The sequence below is a fragment of the Bos taurus genome, chromosome 5 (assembly GCF_002263795.3).
Source record: "Bos taurus isolate L1 Dominette 01449 registration number 42190680 breed Hereford chromosome 5, ARS-UCD2.0, whole genome shotgun sequence".
Lineage (NCBI taxonomy): Eukaryota > Metazoa > Chordata > Mammalia > Artiodactyla > Bovidae > Bos > Bos taurus.
Window position 1 is genome coordinate 14,916,970 of NC_037332.1, and position 22,456 is coordinate 14,939,425.

General features: G+C 34.4%; 1 protein-coding gene across 1 annotated transcript; it reads left to right on the plus strand.

Annotated features, from left to right (window-relative positions):
* Positions 1 to 382: 382 nt before the first annotated feature.
* On the plus strand, positions 383 to 22,228 carry ALX1 (ALX homeobox 1). Its single transcript, NM_001192291.2, has 4 exons — positions 383 to 831; positions 3,892 to 4,196; positions 7,222 to 7,350; positions 21,596 to 22,228. The coding sequence occupies exons 1-4, from the start codon at positions 606 to 608 to the stop codon at positions 21,914 to 21,916; spliced, it is 981 nt and encodes a 326-aa protein (NP_001179220.1). The 5' UTR covers positions 383 to 605; the 3' UTR covers positions 21,917 to 22,228.
* Positions 22,229 to 22,456: the final 228 nt, after the last annotated feature.

The following is a 22,456-nucleotide window of genomic DNA, read 5'->3' on the forward strand; positions in this document are numbered from 1 at the left end:
TTACTTCCTTTCAAGTTCTTAAGACGCCTCTAAATCTTTCTGGTAGTGAGTGGCCGGCGTGGGGGCGGGGTGGGGACCCGGTGCCGGCGGGTGGCCCGGGAGGGCGCAGAGCGCGGGGAGTGGAAGGTTAACTGCCTTGCGATCTCACCAAGCTCTTCCGAAATGCCAGTCCACTGTCGCGGCGACAATGTTTCTGAGTGTCGTGGCCTCGTCCCTGCTGGCATTTGTCTGAAATGGAGCTGTCTGTCTAACCTAGGCCTGGACGCGCCCTGCCCGGGTAAGTGGGGGGGAAGATGGGGGTAGGGTGGGGGGCGGAGGGGGGGGTCCCGGGGTGGAGTTTAGTCGCCTGCCTATTTTCATATTCATTAGATCTGGGAGGTTGCCCGAGGAGCCCAGCTGAGTTTCAAGATATAAAAGCAACTTCGGGTGCCCCCTTTCCAGCCGGGACATCTTAAAGGGCTCGGAGCCGGGCAGCTACAGGCGCCGCAGCGCTCGCTTCCCCTTCCCTCCTCTCCGGCCCTCCCTCCTCCCGCCCACTCGCACCCTCCCCCAGCGCGCTCCAGCCCCCGGAGCTCCCGGGAGCTCAGCGACAGCCTTCTAGGATTATGGAGTTTCTGAGCGAGAAGTTTGCCCTCAAGAGCCCACCGAGTAAAAACAGTGATTTTTACATGGGCGCAGGAGGCGCGTTGGAGCACGTTATGGAGACGCTGGACAATGAGTCCTTTTACAGCAAAGCGTCGGCGGGCAAATGCGTGCAGGCCTTCGGGCCCCTGCCCCGCGCCGAGCATCACGTGCGCCTGGAGAGGACCTCGCCCTGTCAGGACAGCAGCGGTGAGTCCCCCTGCTCCAGGGGGGTCGCGGAAGCCCACCCGCAAATCTGAGGGCGGGGACCGGTCGGGACCGGGAGGGAGGGAAGGACCGAGGGAAGGAAGGAAAACAGGAAGGAAAGAAGGAAGGAAAGGAAGGGGGAGCGGGAGAAGCTGGAGGGCGGAGGAGGGCGGTGGAACAGTGCTGGTTTTAGGAAGCGGAGTTTGGGCTGCTGCAGACTTTGGGTGGGGGGAGCCAAGGAAGGAGCCTGCGCCCCTGGGGTGCATCCTCGTGGTTCTTTTGCTGCCGAGTCGCGTTCCTCACGGGCCCTGGCGTCCCGCTATCCAGGACCCGGGCGTAAACTGATAGGGCGCTAAATAGAGCGTAATTGAGTCGAGACAGCGCGCTTCCTCTGCGAGCCCGCCGCGCTGCCCCGGGCCGGGGGAGCTGAAATCCATCACAGCTCGTTAGAGGACGTCACTGCCGTCACGAAGAAGAAAACTTAGGTGAAAAACCTTTTTTTTTTTTTTTTAACTTTTCAAGACGTAACGATATCTTTCTTTGTGAAGTTAGAGGCTTACTAGATGAGTTTCTGTGGATTTGTGATTTCTGCTTCTTTGGGTTTGCTCTACAACAGCATAAATGTTTGTTAAACGCCAAATCACTTTACATAGCTTCGGGCAAAGAATCCCCAATATATAATCACTCACTCGCGAATTCCGCATTGTCTGATTTTTCTGACTCCACGGTAGAAGTCGCCTAAGAAGCCTTTCGGAATGCTTCTGGGTGAAATCTTCAACTTTGGATGGCCAAGTATCTCAAAGTCAAAATGTTATCAAAACAAACCATCTATCTTTTCTATCTTGTAACCCAGTACAAACCTATTTTTTTTTCAGATCGCGACAGCTAAAGCAAGTTTACAATTCCAAGAGGACTTTTCCTTATCATTGTATATATTCCACAGTTAAGCTGTAAGGAGCGGGTTGCTTTAAAATAACAAACGAATTAAGTGTGAAATATTTACAACAAGCCTCCCGCCCCTTGTTTTAATGGAGGTTCACAATCTGGCTAGCCACTGGCTCATAGTAGCTTCTCTTCTAAATACTTAGTACGCAATAAGCTTAAAAAAAAAGGCCTCGTATATTTTACTTATTTTGTTCAACGTTGCAAGTTACTTTTGACTTGCAAGGTTAAATAAAAAAGGAACAAACAATAGAGAAAAATCCGTTAAGTCTCATTTATTTAGAAAGACGCGAAAAAATAATTTTATTTTAATATACTAAAGTTTTGACTGTATTTCAGATTGCAGTATTTATATTTTGGAATTTTAAAGTGTATCCATAAAGTTATTTCCATGGACAGGATTTGTTTTTAAATGGTTCTGAAATGTCCTCTGTTGACTGCTGGATAAGAATCATAATATTTTATTTAAATTGTCGGGATTCCAAAAATAAGAGAAATAGGTGATTTTTTATATTTTATAAAGTTTTAAAAGAACATCACACTGTTAGGATGGATTTTAATAGGAAAGTTTTAAGTAAGGTGAATGTGGGCAACAAGGAGTCCGCTAAATTTAGGAAAGTTCCTGCCTTTTCCCTGAGATGCCCTTACCCTCACGCCTGTTTCCCCTCCCCCATCGCTAATTACCGCAGTTCCCCATTAACTCTGCCCACGGAGACAAAACTGTATTGTTAATCAGTCAAGGCTCTCTTTTATATTTAGTTTTACATCATATATTTTTTTGCCTAAAGGCAATTGGGTATTTGATTTACCTAGGTACTAGAGTTCAATACATTCGTATAATGACTAAAGTAAAGCTAAAATACATTGTAAAAAAAGCTAAATATGCATTGTAAGAGAGAATTTAAAAATAGACAAAAACGAAAAAAGTATAGCAGTTCATTGGAAATCATTGTTATGGTTGAGCCGACTTAAAAAAATGTTTCCTATTTCGTTAAGTGTATCCATTACATTTGTGTGTGGGGCACAATGGAATCTGGAGGAAATCACTGAAATTAAAACACCCCTAAACAGAATGCCAGATGATATCCTTTGTAATCTTCTAATAGATGTTTTAATTTCTGTGCTTTACTGAAAGGAAGAGTAAAGCTTTCTATCTTAAGACAGTTTCATGTTTTAAAAGAGTTAAGCATAAATTTGACATGTTTAGATAACTGCAAGTGAGTTTTTAAGCTAAAGAGTCTACTTAAATCCTTTTCTGTAAAAACACTTTTAGAAACTGACGAAAAATTCTTTTTTTTGACTTAGTAGGTCACTTTTTAAAATTAAAATGTTAAATTTGGACATGATATGCAGTTGAAATATTGGAAATATAGTAGAAACAATGCCATTTCTTAAATTTGTAGTCCATAGGTTTTATGTGGAGGAGAAACATAACTTTGAGAAGAGTATGGATTTTGGTTTACAGACAGTATTTAAAATTGAAATGTCCTTTTTGAGCCCTGTTAGTAGCTTACTTTTGTCTGCTGTGAATAAATAAGACATAAGAAATTCGGCTCACTTTTCAAAAATTATGGTCATTTAGTTTTTGTTTTTTTTGTTTTTTTTGTTTTTTTAACCAGAGCATCTTTTAATTTGACTACTTTGATTATAAATTATCGGGATAAATATTACATTAAGCCTGAAAAACAGAACTACATGTGATGCTGGCAAATTAATATAAAGTTCCATGTACACATATTTAGATGATTCTAAACTTGCCCAAAGTGAATTAATAATAATAGATAAAGTGAAAGTCACTCAGTTGTGTCTGACTCTTTTCGACCCCATGGACTATGCAGTCTGTGGAATTCTCCAGGCAAGAATACTGGAGTGGGTAGTCGTTCTCCTCTCCAGGGGATCTTCCCAACCCGGGGATCGAACCCAGGTCTCCCACATTGCGGGCGGATTCTTTACTAGCTGAGCCACCAGGGAAGCCCAGTAGTAGATAATATGATGATCAAATCAATACTGGCAGGATAAATCGTAAGACTACCTGCCGGATGGTCTGTATCACTTCAACTTAATTCTTTCATCAAGGTGTTTTGCAATGCTGAGAACTGTTTTTCCCCCCTCTGGGTGCAGTGAACTATGGGATCACTAAAGTAGAAGGACAGCCTCTTCACACCGAACTAAATAGAGCTATGGACAACTGTAACAGTCTCCGGCTGTCCCCCGTGAAAGGGATTCCAGAGAAGGGAGAACTGGATGAACTTGGGGATAAATGTGACAGCAACGTATCCAGCAGTAAGAAGCGGAGACACCGAACCACCTTTACCAGCCTGCAGCTGGAGGAGCTGGAAAAGGTCTTTCAAAAAACCCATTACCCGGATGTGTATGTCAGAGAGCAGCTTGCTCTGAGGACAGAGCTGACTGAGGCCAGGGTCCAGGTAGGAGCCAATGAAGGCTGGAGGCTGTGTGTGTTTGGAGCGGGGAGGTGGTTGGGGGGTAGTGTTAGAATGATTCCATAGTTGCCACCGAGTTTTACCACAAAGTTTATTCCAAAGTTTTACCACAAAGGCAGAAACTGATTCTCCTGCTGAAGATAGAGAACAGTGTAGCAGAGGCATGTAAGTCTACTAAAATTACTTTTTACTTGCAAACGATTTAACAGCTCACACACAAGCCTAAGAGAAAAGAACTTGACTTATTACTTAGGCATAAAAGCTTATGATTATTTTAAAAGAACAGAATATGATAACAAATCTCTGATTTCAAAAAGTGATCCTTAAAGGACAAAAACGCAGAACCATAGCTGTCCAATTTAGTAATTCATGTATTTTATTTTTCTATCAGCTGTCAAAGCTCTTTTTGGGTTATATACCTTAGATTTGTAAGTTATTTGTATAATGGCCCATAAGCACCTATAATTTTACCAAGGTTGGAGTTATAATAAAACAAAAAAAAACAGTCTCACAAACTCTCAGCTGTTAGGTATACTGTAAACTATTTTCACGATATATAATTAAAAGTTGTATGAGCACATATACAATTTTCTAGTCCCAGCAATTGTCAATACATGCCTTCCATTGTAATTTTTAAAATCTGGATAACTTGCATGATTTTTTCAGAAGCAGTAGGAATAATAATCTTAAAAGTAACTTTTAAATGTATAAATTTAATTGTTATATCTATAAATTGTGTTCAAATTATCAAATTAGATGATTCAGTATACTAAATTTTTTAATAATTTGAAAAAACAAAATTAAAAATACTGGGTAAAATTCTACCTCTTAAGCGTATTTTATTTTTCCTAGCCTTGATATTTTTAAACAATTTTTTTAGTTTGCAAGTAAGAGTAATTCAGGAGAATGACCTTTTTCTTTTTGTGTGTTTTTACGACTCTAAAAAAAAAAATACTGAATTTTGCAATTTCCATAAACCACTAGAATAAAGAAATAAATTTTTGTTCTGAGTGGAGTAATAGTATTCCTTCTGAAGACTGAGCCATTGTAAGTCTCTTATACATTGTTAAAGACAACATCTGGTGGTGCAGGAGTAACAAGCAGCAGATTTTTGCTTTAGTTTATAGAGACAAATGGTTATTTTATCTTAGTTTAGGAAGTAAATATGGAGAAAGTCAGTACTAAGAAAGAATTTGAGAATTGTCAAGCATTAACACAAACCCCACCTGTGTGTTTTTTGGTCTTGTGTTCGTATATTTAAATTAGTTATACTCATAACCATAGAAAAATATGTTTACACATAGATGATCAGCTGTGCACAAAGTGTTTGCCCCTTAACATTTCACCAAGTGCTGGTTAATTTTGGTCTAAGAATAGGCACAGAGAGCCAGCCTGAACCTAATTTACTCAGGTAGTTTCCTTGCTTTTTGCATAAGAGTGGTGGTAATGGGCACCTATTTTAAGGTGATTGTCAAGGTTTTCTTCTAAAGGAAAAAGCCCTCATTACTAAATTCCCTTAGTATGCTCTTGGTGCCTGTCTATGGAGAAAACAAAAAAGTGTTTTGCTTTCTTTTGTTGTTAATGTTGTCTTAAGCCCTGAATATAGTGGGTAATACACACTTGCCAGCAGTGTTCTAAGAAAACATCTGAACAGGTAGCTCTCTTTGCCTTCTGAGAACTGTTCAAACTGCCATTTTAAATTTGCAATACTTGCTTACACTCCAGACTGAATATTAACATGTCTCCATAAGTGTGAAGGAAAAGATAGAAAAGAGTAGAATTGAATACAAAATAGAATAAAAAATTCAAATAAATTTTAGTGAAATGCTTTTTTACAATGTGCATTTTTATAATTCATTTTCAGCTTTTTTCCTAAATATTTTGTATTCTGAAGATAGTTCTCTGAAGACTAAACAGCTTTCAGAAAGCTGCTCATGTAAATTATATATCAAATTATACATGTTTAATTTAATTTTCTATATAACCTTTTAACACCTAAAATATTAAAATGAAGATTCTGGAGATCTTACAAGTGTGAACTGGTTAATATTTAACCCTCTGAGGAAGACAGATGATACTAGATGTTTCTACTATATAATTAGGTAGAGAAATTTGGAAAATAGTTTAGGAACTGTGTGGAGGCCATACTAATACACAGGCTTTCTTGACACTTGATTATATCTGTCCTATTTATTTTAAAATTTATATTATCCATAAGGATTTTAAATTGGAGAAATTATCTTTAAGATTTTGTGAGCATTTTCTATAAGAGAAAATAAATCTTATACGTGAGACAATTTATGTTATAAACAATTTGTATATTTTAAAACCATAGCTCAGCTTCAGGTGATACCATTTTACCCATAATCTTTACCATACTCAATATAACATGTAATTCTACTAGTTTGCTTCTAAATAATCATTGTATTTCTGCTGGTGCCATATGTTTTAGATGTAATGTGTTTGTTTACATTTTTCTAAGTTTTTGTAAGTCTGGGTACAGCCCAGAAGACCCTCCACTTTGTGACATGTTTTAAAGATAATTGTTTTGACAGACTTAGATATTAATTTGGTTATAGATTGGCTGAGTTCATGTTATATACATAACCCCAAATTAAAAATTTATGAGTGTCTTTTAGACTTGCATTCTCTGAGAGAGGATTATTATCTATGATAATTTGGAGATACAAGGAATCTTCAAGGTCATATAAACTAATTCTTTTTTATTTTCCATAAGTAAAAAAAAATAGAGGCTCAGACATATTAAATAAAATTTTGAAAACACCTTGTCTCATTCTGTTGAACTGTATTGCCTAGTAGACATGGCATTTATCATATCAGGGTAAAATAAAATAGAAAGTAAACCTTGTGGATCCCTTTCTAATATAAAAACATTTCTGCTTTTGTAATTTTCTTGACCTGGTTTACCTTTCTGATTTAACGTCTTTGACCATCATATTTGCATTACCAGCTGTTCCTTAGCTGAAATTCTACTTTTTAAACAAATTAGGTTTGGTTTCAAAATCGAAGGGCCAAGTGGAGAAAAAGAGAACGTTATGGCCAGATCCAGCAAGCTAAGAGCCATTTTGCTGCCACCTATGACATATCGGTTTTGCCAAGAACTGACAGCTATCCACAGGTATGGTAAATTGCACAGAACACTGAGATACACAAGTGTGGTTTGTATATTCTTAAAAGGGCTAGTGTAAGCTTTATCATGTCTAATATAATAGTTAAGAATGAAAATTTTAATCTCCAAAAATTGTTTTCATGTTTGTTGGACTTTTATTTTGCTAAAATATTTATTTTTATTTATTTTTCCAGAGCCATTCATTTTAAAATATTTCAAGGTCTCTTCTTTGGTATACATTGCAACAACTTAAGTAGCATCATTCAATAATATGTCTCTTAATTACTTTGCATTTTAATAATTCAGACTCACTCCCTTTGTTAACTGTTAAAATACATAAAACATTGCTAGGCTCGGTGGCTCTTTTTTTATGAACTGTACCATAACCTACTGTTAAATGTGGCCGATGAAACCTTCAGTTCCACTTAAAACTATTTTTTCTCCTATGTTGTCTTTTCAGCTTTGAAACTGCTTACTGTTTCAAGGAAGCATTTTATCCCTTTGTGACTTAAAACATGTATAGAATTAGTTCTGGACCTAATTTTTAAATTGTATCACATTAAGTGTATTTAGAAATTTTTTTCCTCTAATTTTTTCTTTTAATTTAGAGAGGGTTGTTTTTTCATACTTTGTAATGCACATAAATATATTTTGTCTTTGTAATTGGATATTAATTTTTCCTGCTACTGAATTATAATATTCAAAATTGTATTTGCTACATAAATACATGTGTATTTATATGTGTATTATAAGGCAAGCCATCTGTTATTTAATTCCTTATTGTATAATGATATGTGTTGTAACAGACTACTTTGAAAATGAATATGTAACACATATACTGATGGAATATTTTGATAGTTCAGTAAACAAATCATCATAGCTCCAAACTTAAGGATATTCATTTTCTTCAACTGTAAATTCATACCTTGGGAGCATGAGGTCAGTCCTTTCATTTCATGCTGTCTTTGTGTTCTTGTACCTTTCATGATTTTTTAAAAACCTATCTTGAGACTTTCACTCCTCCAGGTAAATTCATGAAATTTATTAATGTAATATTATATGTGAATAAGAACCTTAGAAATCACCTAGTTCCTTCATTTTAAAAGTCAGGAAACCAGACCCAGATGAATTAAGAACGAGAATTGGTCCATGATCACACGAGTGGTTCCTTACAGGGCGGTTCATAAAGGGCTGCTACAGCTAAGCCTTGCCACTGCAGTTTCCTTAAAGACCAGTGATATGGGTACCTTTTGAATAAAGGCCCATACCTTAAGAGGAATCTTATTTCCCTTACTTCAAAAAGTTTACTTTAAAGTAGTTCCTTTATATTTTCTCCTATTTTAAAAATATGTGTATCCCCCTGGTTACTTAGCATCAGCACATGTTTTGAGTATCCTAGTTGAGTTCTGAGCAAAATGCTGCAAGGATGTTTCTCCTCTAGGCGGTAAGTTCCAAGGGAGCAGACACTGCAGTTTTCTTAGTTGTTAACAAGACTGTAGCCCTCTCTGTCAGTCACTGTTCTAAGCAGTGTACATTTATTAACTCATTTAATCCTTGCAGTAACCTTATGCAGTAGGTGATATTAATTATTCCCATTTTTTATATGTGGAAACTGAGGCATAGAGGGGCGAGGTATTTCTTGCCGCTAATAAAAGTGAGATATTTACTCACTTTTATTAGTGTAGGAAAGCTCAGATTTAAGCAGAGGTACTGTGGCTCTTAAGGGTAAGTAACATGATTAAATGATTAATAGCAAAATCTGCAGTTCAGTTCAAGGGAGCAGAAAATGTTCACTGCCAACCAGTGAAATAACAATAGAAAATATCAGAGATGGCATATACTTTACATAGTTTTAAACTACTTGTGATGACTTTAGAAATAATAAAGTCACAAATTATGAACTCTTTTCAAGTAGACTTTAAGCAGTCTTACTGCTAAGTCTATCTCACAACACTTGACTGCAGCGTACCTTTTTTTCACCTTATTATTTCAGTCTTCATTCCTTTCACTGTTCCTATTTCTATTTTCCACTTTTCTGCTCCTTGCTCTTAGTTGCCTTGGTGCTAACCCCCCTTTCTTCTTTAGAGTATCGTAAAATGTGTAGAATAGGGCCTTGCACCAATTAAGCTCTATATAAAAACTTAATATAACCATACACTCTAGTCACCCTTAATTTTAGTCACCCCCTAAAATTATCTTGCCATGATGTTGTTATTGTGCTTCATAGATTTCGATATTAGCCATTAACAGAATGAGGTCACCTAGGAGCTCAAGCAGGAAAGGAAATGGTGTGGTCAAATTATACATTTGATGGTCTTTTTCATGCCAACAAAGGATTAGTTAAAAAAATTCCCCTCAGAGATAATAGAATTTTGCACTAATTTCTCTTTGTGGGTTCTCCATAATTTTTATGTATATTTGGTTATACCACCTCATAATTTAAATATGGGAACACAGACATCATATGTTGAAGTTATTTTGACAGTGCAGTTCATCAACAATGATAAAAATCAATACTGTCAAATCCACAGGACTTTTCTGTATTGCTAAGTCATTTAATGTTTGGTTACCAAAAATTCTGAAATCAAGTGTCTCCCACTCCCCACTCTAGGTATTGAAGAAAGTCAGGGGAAAATTCTGTTTCAGTTAAAAATATGTGGTTGACTTTATTTTAGTTTGTTTGAAAAAATAACTATGCCAAAGTCATGTCTCAAGACTCAGCCTAAGGAAACTGCTTTTTAAAAAGAAAAAAAAAAAAAAAAAAATTGTGGCTTGAAAATAGTTTATAGTGGGAAAAATAGGAATTGAAAGAGTCTAACCAACTCAGTGCAATAAGACATTGAATGTGGTTACTGTTACTAATTACAGAAAAAAAAATTATTAATTACAAAAAAGTTGGAACTAGAAAAAGTTGGCGGCAGGACAGAAATAAAGAATTAGCAATTTGGCAGGGAAGCAAAAGCATACGCAGAAATACATCAAAACCAGAAATGGTTTAGAAAATGATCTCCTTCAGCCCACTCATAATAGTAAGCCTTTGTATCATAATCTTACCTAGCATAAAGTATCTATATATAACATAGAATGTTTATTTATGAATAGTAATTAATACTTTCTAAAATGTTATAAATACTTTGTTTTCACTGCTCTTCATTACACTGTAGTAACAACAGCTGTAACAGTAAAAATAGTAACTACCAGTTGAGAGCTTGTTAAGCCAGGCTTCTTCCTAATAACCCTTAACTCATTGAATTTGAGCCCAAGTGTTTTGAGTTCAGGAGTCCCGGCCTCCTTATGCAACATTTTCTCCTTAAACCAACACTGAGTCTTGAAATAGTTCAATTTTGACCCTGAAACATCGCCTTACTTTGGAAAGGAAAAATGCCTAAATAATAAAACATTTAAAAAATGTAGATACTTCTTAGACTAGGATATTCTTTTTTTTAAAACTTGCTCATGTTTGAAAGCAAATAAAAAAGTGAGTACTGTGATGTCAGTAGTAATTAAAGGTAGTATATTTTGATGTAGTGAAAATAGTAGTGTTTTTTATTAAAGCTCTATTTTGGGTCACAATATCAGTTGCCATTTGTCAATACAGTATAGCTAAATTAAATTATTCAGTGTTCTCCATTACATGATATTTTAGAAGAGTCTCATTGCTTGTGCTAAATCTGTTTCCCTCTATCTTGAATTCCCTTTCCCTCACCTAAACCAGGAAGCCTCCTCTCAATTTTCCCTCAGTCAGAGCGTCACTTTCTCACTGACCTTGTGGTGGATTGTGTAAAAATGTCTGCCACACCATTTAGGATGTAAAGTGTTTAAAAGATGATTCCATTCTTACTCACATTGTATCATCACAGTGTTAAGCAAATTATATATACACCGAATAGATGTGAAAAAAGTTTTGGTTCACTTCAGTTTTCAGGAGTACATTATAAAACAAAATTAGTCTATTTTTAATAAAACAGATGGTTTCCGAATCTCTGCTCTCAACCAGCTCTGTGGTCTTAAGCAGTTAACTTTTCCTCTTTGAAAGGAATAGACTAGAAAGATTTTGCAGACCCCTTTCAGCTTAATTCATTTTCTTCCAGAGTTTTATCATTTTATAGTTTTGCATTTTATCAAACAGGTACATGCTCGGTCTTGTTTTAGGCACAGAGGTTATACAGATGATCCAGAAAAAAATCTCGTGCTTTCTAGACAGATTGCAAATTAGATATTACAAATTCTGCAAAAATTTCTTGATGCAGACTATATCTAGCATACCAAAAGAGACTTACATAATTTTGTCCTTGAGTTTAAGAACTAAGCAAGTATCTATCAACATTAGATTCTAATGTGTTTCTAATTTATTAAAACCAAAGCATCTTTAAAATAATTATTTTTGGTGAATAAAATATTTTTGTTAAGTTATACATATTTTCTAGAAAGATTATGGACTTCTCCTGTGACTCAGCTGGTAAAGAATCCACCTTCAATGCTGGAGACTTGGGTTCGATCCCAGGGTTGGGAAGATCCCCTTAAGAAGGGAAAGGCTACCCACTCCACTATTCTGGCCTGGAGAATTCCATGGACTGTATAGTCCATGGGGTTGCAAGGAGTTGGACACAATGGATCGAAAGATTGTAGCCAGCCTTCATACTTAGAAGAAGTGTACATTTTGTGCCATTAGGGTTAGGTCAGATTAAGCTTACATTAACTTGATCATTTACTAGCTAGGTGACTTTGAAAAAGTCTCTGCACTTCCTTGGTACTAGAGTCGGTGGTCTTAGCGTAGATGAAGATGTTGATGATACTTTTTCTCTTATGGAGAGGATTAAAATGATTTCTAAATAGTCTGTAGAACTAAATCCTGGGATTTGGGGTGGGCCATGGATTAACGTATGACTCCTGGCTTCACAATCAGGTAGCTGTGGGTTCAAATCCTGATTGTGCCACTTAATAGATTTTTAGACCTTTGGCAAATAAATTAACTGCTGGGAACATTTCTCTTCATTTATAAAATGGTGATAGAAGTTCATATGTTATTTGTGAGAATTAAAATAGTTTATGCAAAGTATTTCCTAGTACATAATGAGGGCTCAATAAATAGTCCTGATTCTCTAATGGCTATTAGTCATTATTAATTTTTTTTCTGCAATAGAGAAGTAGCTAAGTGGTTTGAATGCCCTTTTTTGTTGCAGTATTTAAATCAATACATTGTGAGTAAATTTACTATTTGGGGATCCCAGGGAAAGAACAAGTTCAGTTAAATACACTTTCTTCTTTAAATTAGGATGACCAAATAAATATGGTAGCGTTAGGAAAATTTGAATATATTCTTAATCTATCAGAATTATTTTCTCACTTAGAAAATATTTTTTCATCAAAAATTGCAAAAGAAAGGTTGAAAGTTTTCCTGCCAAGATTTTCAGTAAGGTTTTACTTAGTAAATAGTGGAATCATAATTGTATCTATTTTCCAAATGTACAAAAGGACCCATGTAGTATTTTTGCTTTCTGTTGTTTAATTGATGCCTTTAGAAATATGTGCCACTTGGAGTTTGAACCTAGCAAACGTTGGATTCACGTTACAGATAATTTGTAGTCACTAAAATAATTTTAAAAACAGATGAAAAGCTGTAAAGTATTTTTAACTTAACATATACTATTTAAAACATTGCTATACAGTTTTTAAAAGGAAATTTTAAAGTTTCTGTAAAATAGTGATTATGAAGATATTGTTTACCTTACCTTCTTCTACCAACAAATTTCTCTCCTAATCTTGAAGTTTGCCTTTACTTTAAGCTAAATAAAGAATATGAAGCTTGTTTCCTTTAACCACTGTGGTTTAGTGATTTAAAGGCACCTGGAGCAGTTTTTAACCTTTAGAAAAAGTATCATTTTTATCACTGTTACTTCTGTTTTTTCCCCAAGTATTTGAAGTAAACAAAGACCCCAAGATCTTTTAAAAATGTTAATAATGTAGCTATACATGATGCATTGTGTAATGAGTAGTTCCACACCTTTCAAACAACCAATGAGATGGTCGTATATTGTAGTACAGTGACACTTCCTTTATGAATGGAGGGACAAAGTATTAACAGCACTAGGTCAACAAGTGATACAATTTATCACTGATTGTAAGCACAAATACTTACAGTTATAGAAGGATATCATTTATTCAAATCAATATAGTTTTTACAATGATACCGTTCCGAATTTAATTAAATATATATATTTATATAAAAACATATAAAGTCTATTTCACATATATGTATATGTTAAAACTAAATTAGGTGTAACAGGAGGTAGATTTTGTTAGTATTGATTAAGTAAAGGAACAGCTAGACACAGACAGAGAATAATTCTTCTATTTGGTGAAAGTAATCCTAGATACTTTAAAGAAGGAAAGAATATCCTCTAGAGGAAGTAAAGTGCTTTCACATTGTTGATTATGAAAATAGACTTATTTTTGAAATGTAATATTCACATTTAATGTGATTTAAAGACTTTACATAGTAGTAATAACTTAGCTGTTTTCTTTTTTTATTTGTTTTGCTTTTAGTTAAGTGAACACTGTTAAGTGTTGTATTTAACTGATTTGGTTGTACATAGTTTGTATTTTAAGAGGAAAGAGTAAATCAGTAAATTAAGTAGATTATCAAAATAATAAAAAGTAAAAATTAAAAATATAAAAATAGTTCTTACATATTAAAACTACCTTATGGAAGAAGGAAGGGGGAAATTAAGCATCAAAGTCTGAGAAGTCTATGAGAACGTCTGGATTAAAACCTGCAGTTTAAACCATTATTGTTAGTGTGAACCTCAGGATATACTTTAATCCAGAATTGTATGTGCACCACGTTTATTAAACTACATGCATCTGTGAGTTTTCATTCTTATTCTAAATTATGGAGCATTAAATAGACTTTTTAGTGCAAATGCACAGTTGATTTTAAAATAACAAAAATAAAATTCCAAATTAGAGTTAAATATAAGATGAATATAATTGATGACTCAGGATTTTAAGAATAAATTGCAAGCTTGTATATGACACCTTGTGAAACACTCTAAGATTAAAAATATACTGTATAAATATTTTGTGTTTGCATACTTGATTTACATTTTAGGTTAATAATTTACAAAGAAAACTTATAATTTTTGTTTCTTATAATTCTGAACTTTTTAAATAGTTGAATTCTCATTAAAAATGAATTAGGCACTCATGATTCAACAGTAGTTAGCATGCATGCATTAAAATAGGTGAGAATTAAGGTGACAAATAATTGGAAAATACTTCAAATGATAATTGCTGCTGGATAAATATTTTTAAAAAATAGCAAATGCCAAGTGCTATGATTTCATTTTAAGGTATGTAGGGTGAGATTTCCTATAAAAATTTTTTGTAATGATCACAATTTAAAATTTAAGAACACATTCGACAGTAAGGGTAAAGAAAGATGTTCTTAATGTTTCCTATATCTTTTATGTGGAGCATATTTCGAATATTATTTGAATAATGCAAAATTTAGACAACATTTATATGATATCATTCTGAAAATTTACAGACATTAACATTGCTTATGAGACTAATTGAGATAGTCTTTACGTTTTACACTAACAAGAGATACACACTTTTATTTTTCTGTATAGCAAATTTCTTTCCAGTTTGTTAGTCTCACGTGACTATGACATCTGATAGTGTTGTTTTTTTTTTAACAGAAAAGGCATTCCTCCTGTTTGAAATCCATATATACATTTCTAAGATGAAATTTCATTTAAGAACTCAAAGTAGCAATGAACAATTAACGTGTGATCCTTTTCTGATGAATAAATACTTTCTGACCACTTCAACTTAGTAATACTATGCATTTAAAACACATTAAAAAATTTTTTTTAATTAATTCCTCCAAAATCTTAGTATTTATATATATATATATATTTAGTTAAAATTACATCTAATAAGAGGGCACTGATGAAAAAGTACCCTCATTTCTATTTCAAGTAGTACCTAAATGTGCCCAGATTTATCTTTTCACTGTGTGATTAATTCAACTTGGGATTTTTTTTCCCCAGGTACACAAAGTCTCAGTGTATGTTATTGATTCACTGGTAGCAAATTCACTGTTTAGAAAAACACCTATACCCTTTCTCTCTGCCAGAAGCCTACTGATGTAGTTACTAGAAAAGTTAATGGGACCCTAAGGTCCCAACAGCTAAAAATATCTGCAAGTTAATAAGCATATGATTCTTATTAATACTTTATCCCTCTGAATTTTAAAGGAGGGGATATGCTAATAAAGAATATAATGGTCTCTTAAAAAGTCAAGCTACTTTTGTAAAAAGTGATGTTTGCCTTTTTAAAAGAGGCCATATAAAAATCTGGTAAATTAAATTCTATAGTGATAATGTGGTAATAAATCTTTATAGTAAGTATTGAATAATACTCAGAGTAGGCAATAAAAGTAAGCATTCTGTCAAACAGGAAAAGCCAAAATCAACTTTTTTTATTTTAATGGAAAGAAACTATTGCTATAACATCATCACAGATACCTCTTTGTGAATCCCTGCTGTCTGTTTTTTCACAGCAGCCTTTGAACTCCCACGGGGAACTGTTGGGGCTATGATGTGAAGGTCGTATGAGTATAGGATAATACGTGTATCCTGGTGTGTGTGTGTGTCTCGTGTACATATAAATGTTGGTGGCAGAAAGAAACAGTCTATATGTAGAGGAGTAAGATTAAGTAAACTTATTTTAGTAGGAAAAAAATTATTTAGTTGGCTTTAGAGATGCTTTAAAAGATGCTTTTTAAGAATGCTCTAAAATTACTCCTATATTCTCACATTTTTTCAGTATTTCTATTAAATCCAAATTAATTCTGTAGGCTAATATCTCCATAAATAACAAAACATTGAGATATAGAGTATATAAATCAGGAAACTATTTGATATTTTTTTTACATATCATACTACTTTACAACTAAGGGAAAGAATAATAAACTGAGATTAAGAGGTTTTTTAGAAGTATGAAAAACTCCCCACTACAGTAAAATCAGAAAATACTTTAGAAATATATACCACATTTAGCATACTAAAATTTTCTTTCTAGCTTTGGTTATGTAAAGAATATATCTATATCAAGTTTCTAAGGTGAAGGTAAATGAGATTTATGATTTCCTATCCATGATTTACTCTGTTCCATCAATTCATGACATACATAGATCCACAGTGAAGAACTCTTAATATATGTATGTATACTTACATATTAACCCTCTCCTTCTAGCTTTTATTGCTTTTAATTCCTTGGAAGGAAGGTGAACATTAAAGGATTTCAGTTTGGAAAGAATCAGACAAAAAAAAATTTTTTTCCTCCAAAATTCAAAGCTGTGGAATAATTAAATATATAAAGTTTTCACTTGATTAGAAAAACATTAAGGGGCAAACATTCAAAGTGGAGAGTAGTAAGTCAGCTAAACTTTCTTTCATGCTAATGGGAGGCAGTTGGCTAAATTCTGTGGACAATGCTTTGAACATACCCCCAGAACTTTAAAAAATGCTGTGAACCACATTAAAACATGGAATATTTTTAGATTATCCACTCCTTTTAAACACAACAAAGAAGAAAAAATGTAAAGACAGACAATCTTTCTTTTTCCGTTTTTCTTTTCTTTTTTTTAAAGCACATATAAAAAGAATGTGGGCATTCAATAATATTGCTCCTGGTTGTAAATCTCTTGCATATTATATACTTAGAAGCTTACAAAAATTTATTTAGTGCTAGTGTCTGACGGAGAAGGCAATGGCACCCCACTCCAGTACTCTTGCCTGGAAAATCCCATGGACAGAGGAGCCTGGTGGGCTGCAGTCCATGGGGTTGCTAAGAGTCAGACACGACTGAGTGACTTCACTTTCACTTTTCACTTTCATGCATTGGAGAAGGAAATGGCAACCCACTCCAGTGTTCTTGCCTGGAGAATCCCAGGGACGGTGGAGCCTGGTGGGCTGCCGTCTATGGGGTCGCACAGAGTCGGACACGACTGAAGCGACTTAGCAGCAGCAGCAGCAGTGTCTATGAACTAGTATAAAAAATATTAGAAAGATAAGTAGTGATCTTAGAAAAAAATCAAATGTAGTATTTCTTTTAATAAGTCAGAGAGTAAGATTTTTGTATGACTTCTCTGTTGTTAAATATGTAGTTTTAGACAATATGACTTATAGATTCTAGCACGTCGTTTTAAAATGACCACTTAGAAGAATGGAATGAAGGAGAAATAGAAGGAGCCCACCTGAACAGTGGTAGATTTATTAAACTACAAGCTCAAACAACTTTGTTGTTTAACCACATTACTTCTTCAGACACTAATAGAAGTAGATGATCTAGAACAAAGATGATACCTGCTGGATCATCCCCACAGTGATCAGACAACATCTGGAATATTATATTCTGTTGTCAGTGCTGGATGTTTATAAGAGTGAAAGGGCAATGACAACCTCCAGCACATCCAAAGGAATGTGACTAGAATGATACTGTCTGGAAATCAATATGAAGAATCCTTAGAGAAGAGAGACTTATGATTGTATAATAATCTCATGATGATATTTGAAGATTTTCTCATGTAAGAAGGATGCTGCTTATTCTGTATAAGGAACAGAAATAGAAGAAACAGGAAAATTACACCTTTTTACAGAGCTCCCCAGAGGGCAATGGAATATTTTTTTAAAACAGGGTGAGCTTCTTATCACAGAAATTGAACATAATTGAAAATGTACGAGAATTTTTTGTATTTGGAAGGAAGTTGGGCTTCAATAGTGTTTCTTCATCCTAAGTGATGTTCTGAATTGCTTTTGTGTCTTACCATCTTTAGGGGTTGAACCCACATCTTGTGTGTCTCCTGTATGGGCAGGTGGGTTCTTTACCACTGTGCCACCTGGGAAGCCCCATTATCATCTTTGCCATTATTTTAGTACAGATCCCCTCAGCTATACTACCTGCTTAATGAATCAGAATCTCCAGAAGATAAGATAATACATGTTTAACAAGAAAAAAGATTACCTTCCTAAAGATATAGGGTCAACAGGGTCTCTAGCTGTGTAATTTTCATTTCTGTTAAGATTGTGTAGTATGGTGATTCTGGCATTCAAAGCATGAGAAAAAAATTTAGATATGTTAGCATAATTTTCCACAAAATTTTGATTATATCTTCAAGATGAATCAGTCCAAATTTCATATTCTCAGAGATTTTCCAGTATTTAATAAATGTGTACTAAGGATTTATCATGTGCTGTGTTCAAGCCTGGGGATGAGAAACAGTTGTGAGTGATCATTGGGAATTTTGCTTTCAGAAAGTGGAATTTATAAATACACACAAATTTAGGATTGTGAATAAGTAAATAATTTCAACTCATAAGACTAGTTTTTATGTCATTGTAGCATTTCATAAGATTTCCGGGTTCAGATTTGACCTCCTCCCCTGGGAGTTATCCAATTTTTGTGAGATTCTTAAACTCTGTTTTATAGTTTTACCTTTTACGAAATGGGGATAGTAAAAGCACATACCTTTTTGTGTATTGGGACGATTCAGAAGTCATCATGCTTTTAATCAAAATGCTTGACACGTGGCCATTAATTGATAACTGTTAGATATCATGAGCATGGTCTTGATTGTCCTCATCAGATGTTTGACACCTCCAGAGGAAATGCTTCCAAGGAAGCAAGACCTCTGTACACTGGGGATATTATTATTTTTTTATGATTTACATCCAAGTATAATATAGAAACCATCTAGATCCCCAAAGTCAAAACATGCCAGAAATTTGAAAATCAAAGAAAGACAGGAATAAGATGGGAGACAGAGATCATGGAAACCGGGCATATCAGTAAAAGTGTGTGACAGCTTCACTGGTCGTGAAAACTAAAGTATTGCTGTTAGGAACTTGCTTTATTAATCTGTTCTGTTCAGATCTTTCTGTATGTTCTGTTTCATGAAAAATAATGCATTTAACTTGCTTGATCATGTTGAGGTAAGAAGTTTTGATCAAAATAACAATATTGCTTATGTCATAGAAAATGGAGAGATTTCCTAAATTCATTTAAGGTGAAAATACTTATTTAAATTCATAGATCACCTTCCTTGCTTTTACTCCCCTTATTTTTTTTTTTTTACCTAGTTGTTAAGTATATTTCTGTGCATTTGGAATACAAGTAGATGAGTTCAATAATAATTTCTAGCAACACGCTTTGTAAGCTGAGGAATCCTTTAATAAATGTAAAGCCTAAATAATCTTTCTCCACCACTATCTTGCATTTATTTTTTCAAAAGTAAGCAAGCAAGTTCACTTTCATTTCCTGAAAGCCCTTTTGTCAGACATGTGACTGTGGTTTTTCAGTGTAGCACAATGTTTGATTGAATGTCAGAGGAAAATCACCCGGATCAAGTTAGAAGAACTAGTTTGACAGAATAATGACATTAACGGCCCCTCCTGTTGGTTTGAGATACATAGCTCAGCAATCACTGACACCAATCATCATATTTTGGGTAAAGTGGGATACGTATAGTAGGATGAGCCAAAATTTAAACAGCATAGCCCATGACAATTTAAAGATTGATAAAGTATGCAAATCATGATGGACAGCTGGCTAGATAGCTAGATAGAGGTCTATAGATGTCTCTCACAGATTTGGCATATTTAAAGCAGCTTAGAAAATACTTATATAAAGAACTGTTTTAAGAACAACACTAAAATGGGCATCTTGCCAGTCATTGAAGCCCCACATGAAGGATGATATTTGTTCAGTCCTGAAAATGGTTAAGTGGCCCTTTCAGAGTGACAGAGTAACATCTCTACAATGTAATCTAGAAGATTCATTAACATATTTTGGATATGAATTGAAAATAAGTTATATTTAAAAGTATGGCTTAAGCTTGAGTTTTGTAAGAGTATTACCAGAGCCTACAGTAGTAGACTGAAATTTCTATGTAAAAAGAAATACAATAAAATTATTCTTCTATATGTGTTAAGTAATTGATTATTGTGTTCTAATTATGATTTTAAAAAAGAAAAGAAAGCCAGATTGGATAAATATATATATTGCTGTTATGTTTTAGTATAAATCTAAATCTAGTGTAATAATATTGTAAAAGGCATAAATTTTCAAATTTCATATTTCAAGGCTGTGTCTCCGCTGTGCTATACCAAGCAGCATTTTTCTTGCTTTTTTCCAGCTCCTGCCATTTGTCACGATTTTCTCTCTGCTTCTGAGTAGTACATGTGATCACTTTCCTTGCTGTTGTTTAAATAGCTGGTCTAAGATGCCTCCTATTTAAAATTCGTAGTATACAAATTTGACTTAGTGTTTCTTTTGTGTGCTAGTAACTTTAAAGATATTTGTGTTTGCTGATAATACTGCACAATATAGATAGAAATGTTTCCTATAGGGATTTAACATGATGATTGTGAATTTCTTGGGCACAAGTGATAACTCAGTTTTCAATCTTATGTAAGTTGTTACCCCATACTTAATTTTCATTCAGATAGTATTTTTGCTAATACTTGAATATTTTTTCTCAGTTATGCTTCCATTATTGGGTATTGGTCAAATTTTAGAATTCTAAATCTGCTTTACAGGTTATAATTCTGCTGCAACCTCATTATATATAAATCATAGAATAAATATTTAAAATATGTATATAATTGTCCTATTCACAGAGATATTTAAGACTAGACGGAATGAAAAACAATGAAACAGTAAACATTTTCCAAAATGAATTTTGATTAAAAATATCTCTAAAGAACAACCAGCCTTGTATCAGCATTGGTTTCCAGCAAAAAATACCACACTGAGTCAGCTATGGAACTTAAAAAAAATGCAATTCTGTAATTTTCTTTAGAAAGATGAAAACTATATTTAAACTTAATCATATTTTAATCACTTTTCTAAACACATGAATTGATAAAAAATAATGATTAAACCAGATTTCATTTTAAAAATCATGACTGTAAAAAGAATCCTCAAGAGATTGACATGTTGTATTGAGAGTATTTTATGTGGTCAGATATGTGGGTTTTGGTGATCCATTCCAGTATAACAAACTAGAAGAATCTCAAATAATTATTTTTCAGTAATTGCTTGATGTACTCAGAATGAAATTATAGACCACCCAATAGGAGCAGACAAAGAACAGCTAGCAGAAGTTTGTAAATTCAGTTTCCCAAAAGTAAGGAACAAAAGTGAGAACGCATAAATGTAATACTTGTTGTTTTATATATTCCAGATTCAGAACAATTTGTGGGCAGGAAATGCAAGTGGTGGTTCTGTGGTTACTTCATGCATGTTACCACGTGACACTTCCTCGTGTATGACACCTTACTCTCACTCGCCTCGGACAGATTCCAGTTACACAGGGTTTTCAAACCACCAGAACCAGTTCAGCCACGTGCCCCTCAACAATTTTTTCACTGACTCTCTTCTTACCGGGGCTACCAATGGACATGCATTTGAAACAAAGCCAGAGTTTGAAAGGAGGTCCTCCAGTATCGCTGTTCTTCGAATGAAAGCCAAGGAGCACGCTGCCAATATTTCATGGGCCATGTAACATACAGTACTCTTTTTCTTTTTCTCTTAATGGCAAAGTAAAACATTCTTATTTCTCCTATTTAATGGATACCACAATAAGCTGCTGTGTGTGGAATTGCTAAAGGTCAAGATATACAGTGAGACCAGCTTAAATGAATAGTTGTTATTATTTAACATTAAAATCTAAGAATGAACCTCTGAAAAGACTAAATAGGTTTACCATGCGCCCATCTCCACAAACTCTGTTTTAGTAGTAAGGTTTTTCTTTCTATTGTATGAGTCAATGAAATATGATCATGCAACTTCTTAAAAGAATAAATGTATTAAACAAATTCCTCTGTTATAGATTGATTTATGTTAGTTCTGTATAACAAGAAATCCCTTGTAAAATAATATCTGAAAAAGGAGGAAATGCACTGGGGAAAATGTCAAGATACTGAAGCTGTCAGGTAAATATTGAAGCAGGGTATTTTGGGGAGTTAACTGCCATTTTTCCATCTCTGGCTCCAAGGCATAATGGGCATATCCTCTGTTGCTGAGAATTTATCTATGGGCTTCG